This window comes from Vigna unguiculata, chromosome 11, assembly GCF_004118075.2.
Source record: "Vigna unguiculata cultivar IT97K-499-35 chromosome 11, ASM411807v1, whole genome shotgun sequence".
NCBI classification, from domain to species: Eukaryota; Viridiplantae; Streptophyta; class Magnoliopsida; order Fabales; family Fabaceae; genus Vigna; species Vigna unguiculata.
Genome location: NC_040289.1, coordinates 35101164 through 35107417, shown reverse-complemented (window position 1 = coordinate 35107417; position 6254 = coordinate 35101164). Strand labels below are relative to the sequence as shown.

General features: G+C 36.2%; 1 protein-coding gene across 1 annotated transcript; it reads right to left on the bottom strand.

The window, feature by feature from the left end:
- Positions 1–2433: 2433 nt before the first annotated feature.
- LOC114169685 (auxin response factor 18-like) lies at positions 2434–5758 on the bottom strand. Its single transcript, XM_028054947.1, has 4 exons — positions 4422–5758; positions 3350–4206; positions 3150–3215; positions 2434–2959 (listed from the first exon to the last, which is right to left on the bottom strand). Exons 1-4 carry the CDS (start codon positions 5490–5492, stop codon positions 2878–2880), a joined length of 2076 nt encoding a protein of 691 aa, XP_027910748.1. The 5' UTR covers positions 5493–5758; the 3' UTR covers positions 2434–2877.
- Positions 5759–6254: the final 496 nt, after the last annotated feature.

Genomic DNA, 6254 nt, shown 5'->3' with positions numbered 1-6254 from the left:
GTGAGAAAGAAGAAGAGAAAAACACAGTAATGTTGCAGTTTGATTGATTTTTCGATGAAGAAAGAGAGAGAGAGAGAGAGAGAGATAATAATGAAGAAGGAAGATGCTCCCCAATCCCCATGCAGAGAAGAGAAAAGAAAAGAAAACAAAGTCCACAAACTACGCCATTGAAACTCAAAACCAAACAAACCAATTCATTGATATCCTCGGAAGCTGTTATCTTTTGCCTCTGCATTCTGTGAGTGATTCCAATAACCTTCTTCCAAAGCCTCCCCTTTTGACCGTTTGACTCCATTTCTGCAACGATCCCGAGAGGTTCACGTGCAAATGGTGTGTGGGTCCCACTCCCACGTGTGATTACGACTTAGGACTCTGCAAAACACCCTTATTAAGGTAGTTTTGGTTGAGATTAGGAGGAAGCTGTCTCTCCTTAGTGTGCAATGTGTGACGTCACTGTTGTTGGGACACTTCAATTCTCAAACCCTATGCCTTTGGTTCCTCTCCCTTCTAAACCAATATCATGTTTTCCGGATTTTAAGATCTCATTCTCTCTCACAACTTTCATTATCATTCATCTAACCATCTCTAACCTTACACATAACTTCTTAGCTCTATCATCTTTATTATTTCATACATCAACTATTGTTCCAACTAGAAATATTGCTTTCAAGGTTTTTAGGATTAAATATGTTTTGATTTCTAGAATTTTGAAATGAACGGTTCTTCGATATATTAAATTTTTTTACATGTTAAACGCGTTTTTCGATTGACTTCTCGATTGGTATTGAAGTGAGAATGTGTCAATCGATCTAAACAATTCGAATACTAACAGAAAACACATTTAAAATGTAAAAAGTTGAACATAATTTTGTTGAAAAGGCTATATCAATTCATTTTTAAAGTTTAGAGATCGGAATATATCTTTTAAATATGAAAAAATTTCAGTTTCATGTAAAAATTAAGAGACTAAATGCATATTTACTCTATATTTAAATATAAATAAAATGAACTATTCCAAGTACACTAAAATATTACATACTAATTCAAATAAAATTACATACTAAAATATTAATTAATGCAAATAAGCTTTATCTTTTTCTACAATAAATTTAAATGAACTATTCCAAATTACAGGCTTTAAAATTTTAATTTTTAAATGATTTTAATTCATAAACTCAAAAAAAAAATTAAATATTTAAAATCAAATATTGAACTAAATAATAACTGTATATGATATATTACTTACTTTAAAATATACAATTTTATCCTTGAAACAAAGAAAAACGTGTCTCTAAATTTCTCATTAACCCAACTCCTAAACAAAGGACTTATCACAACATTAGTTTTATGAATTTATATTATATTATGACATAATTTACATTATTATATATAAATTTGATTGAATGTGAACTTTAGTAAACATATCTATTCTAGTTTCAAGAAAAAAATTCAAAACCATGATTTTTTTTCTTTTAGAAATTTTCATGTACAATTGATCATGTCTATATTAATTCAGGCAAATACAATTCAATATTTTCTAATGATCAACCTTATAATTCATTAATTATCATGACATATGAGATTATAATAGAAAGTCCTTGTTTATAAATTTAATCAAAACTCTCATTTATGAAATATTAGCCATTTAGATTTAACTAGCGCATTATAAAAATATTTTACTAAAAGTTACAACAAAGCAATCGTATAAAATCGTATATTTATAGGGTTAAATATGTTTTTGTCCCTCAAGTTTCAGTGAATTTTAGAATTAGTATCTCTTCAAAATTTTATACAAATTTAGTCTTTCATATTTATAAACGTGTAAATTTAGTTATTCTTACCAATATTTTTTTAAGTTTATTGACATTTAAACCTATTTTATTATAATATTTGAGTTAACAAGCGAAAATATGTCAAACGGTGTAAACAATTCAAATACTATCATGAAATATGTTTGAAACATCAGATAAATTTAACAAAATTTGGTTAAAAAGATTATATTCACACATTTTTAAAGATAAATGACTAAATTGATAAATTTTTTTAAAAAGAAACTAATTTTATATTTCATTAAAACTCGAAGAAAAAAAAAACATATTTAATCCTACATTATAATTTCCATGATTGCACGAATTCAATTTTCATCAACTTTTTTCTCAGATAAATGTGAAGTGCATGTTTAGACATCTATTTACCTTTACGACATAATTTCCTCTAAGCTTTTCAATAAAGTTGACAGAAAGAAGTCATTTTTGTTTCTTAAAATAAGCTGAATTAATTATCACTTTTATCCTTCTGATTTCTATATAAGAATGACTCAAAAAATAAAAAGGAGAAGGATACATACATACATGCATCTTATCTAGTAAGAAGTAGTTGGTTCACGGTGGGAGCAAATGGAGCAAAAAGACTGATACAAGACGAGTCATCATCAATCCTCGTTAAATTCTAATGACTCATTAAATATTGGCAGACATTATCAACAATGGCTCACGCGTTAACATGCATCTCCACTCATCAAACACCCCATTATTACTTTTCTTCCATTTATGCACAAATGCTGACGTGGACACACGTAGAAACCAGCATGTGAGACCACAATGAAAAAAAAAAGCAACTTGGCAAATGGGGTCCAAATCTTGGTTTTGATTATTACAATAATAGTTGACCATCATAACACCATCATTATTTGTACACTTCAAAAAAAAAAAAAAACAACAAATGCCAACCTTACAAAATATTTGTTTTTAGGTACATTAGTAACCTCGATAAAAGATTCAGTCTTTTTTGCAGAGGTGAACAGAGTTAAGACTGTCCTTCCACACAGCACCACTACTCAGATCTCAGCAATGTCTCAGATGCATGATACAGCATTTTTTAAGCAAATATGCTCAGAGGGCCTGTTTTATTTGATGCATCAAGTCCATGTTCACCATTCCGAGTTCCTGTAATAAAGGCCCTGCACAATACATTTCCAACAAAGATATTAGACATACATAATATGAATAATATGAATGTGAATGATTCTGTGCAAAAGTGTCATGATTCTTGTTTTCGTTTGTCTGAGAAGAAAGATCAAAACATGTAGCTAGCTATCCACAAATATGAAGATAAATGTGTAACAAGACCAATATCTTTCTCTTTCTTACCTTGTAACGTTTTTGCTGCCTGAATCAGTCAGAATTGTCAACCTTTTCGCTGTTTTCATGAAGTCACTGCAATAAGATCACGAGAGACAAACAAAATAAGATAAAAACGTGCATCCGAAGGGTACAAGTCATGGAAGAACTGTCATATTTGGTTAATTGAGGCCGAGATGAAAAAAAATAAGAGAAAACGAAAATGATACCTGAAGGGTTCTTCTCCGGTTTGCTTAACAGCACCTTTAGCATCATAGTAAAACACATAATTTGGAATCTCAGATCTTTCAACTCCAAACATGTAGGAAAGTCTTCTATAGAGTTCTTCGTAAGAACCAAGCCGTGATAGGTCTAAGGTCCTTCCAACATCTTCTGACTCCAAGAAAACTTTACAATGACCAGTGTCCAAGCCAAGTTGCCAAGAGAATTCAGCAGCAGAGGCTTTCCCTGATGAAAAGAGTGAAGGTTGGGAATCATCCAGAAAGCACTTCTCTTTGTCTTTGACATCATCCGATGATTTTTTGGCACGAGACAACACATCTCTAGAAATCTGTTGCTCAGTGAGTATCGGCTGACCAAAAAGCAAAAACTGATGTTTCTTAACATCATCAGATTTCTCCAAACTCTTGGTAGATTTGCCTATGGTGAGCAAGTGTGACAAGCTTTCTTTGCTCTTATCATGGTTGGTGGTGTTACCACTTGAAATCCCACTATAGAATCCATGTTGCTGGATATTAGATGGAAGCAACCCCAGCTGCAGTTTACTGTTAAGGTGGAGATCTGAGAGTGATGTTCCAATTTGAGCATGCCTGGCTCCCTGTATGCCTGCAGGAGCGTTGTCTGAAAAACCACACAAGGGGTGGTTAGGCCCGAGCTGGTTCCCTGAAAACGGTGGTATTGGAAATTGAACATCAAGGGGGAACTCCGGCTGCTGCGGAAACCGCAGCTTCTTTCTCGGTGGAGAGAAAGGTGTGAAATTTATCACTGGCAAGTTTGACACCAATTCAACCAACCACGGGCTAACACGCTTCACATTTTGCAGTAAATCTGGCTCATCCCAAGTTACCTGCAGGGATTACAGTGGCAACATCATCAATCAACTTTCCACAATATAATCTTCAACCAAACTCATCCACCATATATATGATTGCAATGGAGATTGCAAAGTACACAAACAATCTAATTTCTATAATCAATAACAAACATGAGAACTTCAAAAAAGTTACTGGTAAAACCAGAGCAAAATGAAATGGAGTCTGGATCTATGGAGGGAGAGAGTACCTGAAGAAGCCTCCAAGGGGAATTAGGCCAGCGAATGGGGTCAAGAACCTGAACAGAAGCAATGGTTCCCATGAACCAACTTATTCTGGAAGCATCCTCGGTCTCAAAGGCCATCTTGAACCTCATCCCAGAACACCACTGAATCCTCATAGCAGCCCTCACAGAAGAAGCCTTGATGCAAAACTCAGGAGTACTGGCTCTTGGATAGTAAACAACCTCAAAAGGTTTGTTGGCAGCAGCCAGTGTCACTGCTTCAACAACAGCTTCAGGCCTTACTTTGGCCCTGCCACTACCACCACCACCACCACCACCATTCCTTAAACTCTTGTTCTCCTCTCTCAGGAAAAAAGAGAAAGGCCCGTAAGGACCAATCCCACAATTCCCACTTCCACCGATACTTCCAGACCCTGAACCAGAAGCAGAGTTCCACACCTCAAACCCAATTCCCTTCTTTGCCCTCCGAATCCCGACACACAACTCTCCATTCTCGGACCTCAGAAACACCACAGAATCCCCGGCCACCAGTTTCTTCTGGTTCACGAAACTGCTCCACCCAGTCGTCAGCAAGTGCCGACGTGGCGTCCCTCGGTATATGTGCCGGAACCTCCACGTCTCCCCTTGCACGTCCTTCGCCACCACCGTCTGCACCGGCGGCTCCGCCGAGTAGTCCAGCCGCGGAAAAATCGTCTCCGCGCAGTACCGTGGCACCGAAAACCCGCCACCATTGTTGGCGTCCGACTGCGTCAGAGTCTTCGCGAAAGACGCGGGCTTCTCCGATGCCTCCGCCACGTCAGCACCCCCCTCCGAGTCGGGACCGAGTTCCGAGTTTCTGAGAGGAACCAGACTCAGTTTGGCGAAGACCTCGTCGGTTTCTGGGTCCGCCATGAACTTCACCGCTTCGACGTTGCAGAGAATGTGTGGCGGAACCCTGAGATCAATGTTGGTGTGGGCGTGTTCCGCATGACCCTGTGGGAAGTAGAAGACTTTGGAGTTCACCTTCGGCATCTGAACCATGCCACCAGCACACGCGTGCCATAGCTGCGGATCCAATACCTTCTCTCCCTCCTTCATCGAAACGCAGAAACAAAAGAACAATCTCTTCAAAGACAACGTTAAAGTTCAGACACAAATATCGTGGCCAGAATCGGTAACGTGCTTCATCACAGAGAACAAACACTAAACTCTTGTTTTGTTTTGTTGGTTCAGATCTCAGTGAAAGAAAAAAGAAGTTCTTCCTCTTCCTCTTCTATGTTGTTTCTCTCTCTTTATTTATTTATTTTCTCTCACTACAACACAGAAGACAGACACAGAGACACTCTTCGGAAGCTATTATGAACGAAACAAACGACCAAACCGACTTCTTGGCCAGCCAAAAATTCATGTTTATTAATTATTAATTGCTTTTTAATAAATAAGAATGTGAAAGCGAAAGGAAATTTAATATTTTATTTTAGGTTATGGCAATTATTATGAGTCTATGACGTGATAAATAGGGGATGGTGGTATAACCGCTATTATGGCGGAAAATATCGCGAGTTTTTAGTGAGTGTTGGTAAAGTTTGAATTTTCCACTGTACTGGGTGGCATGGATGGACAGTTATTAATTCGGAAAATGTTTTTGTCACAACTTTTTTTTTCAAAATCAATTAAGTTTTTTTTTTTTTTTAACTTTTAAGATTAGGTTAGTACATATTTTCTAGGTACTTTTTACACACGTTCAATTTTTGTCAATTTAGTTTGAAAAATGTTTTTATACAGTTTTCCTTTAATTTATAGTGAACTATATAATGTTATTCTCGTTAATAAATTTTGTTTATTATAGTAAAAAATATT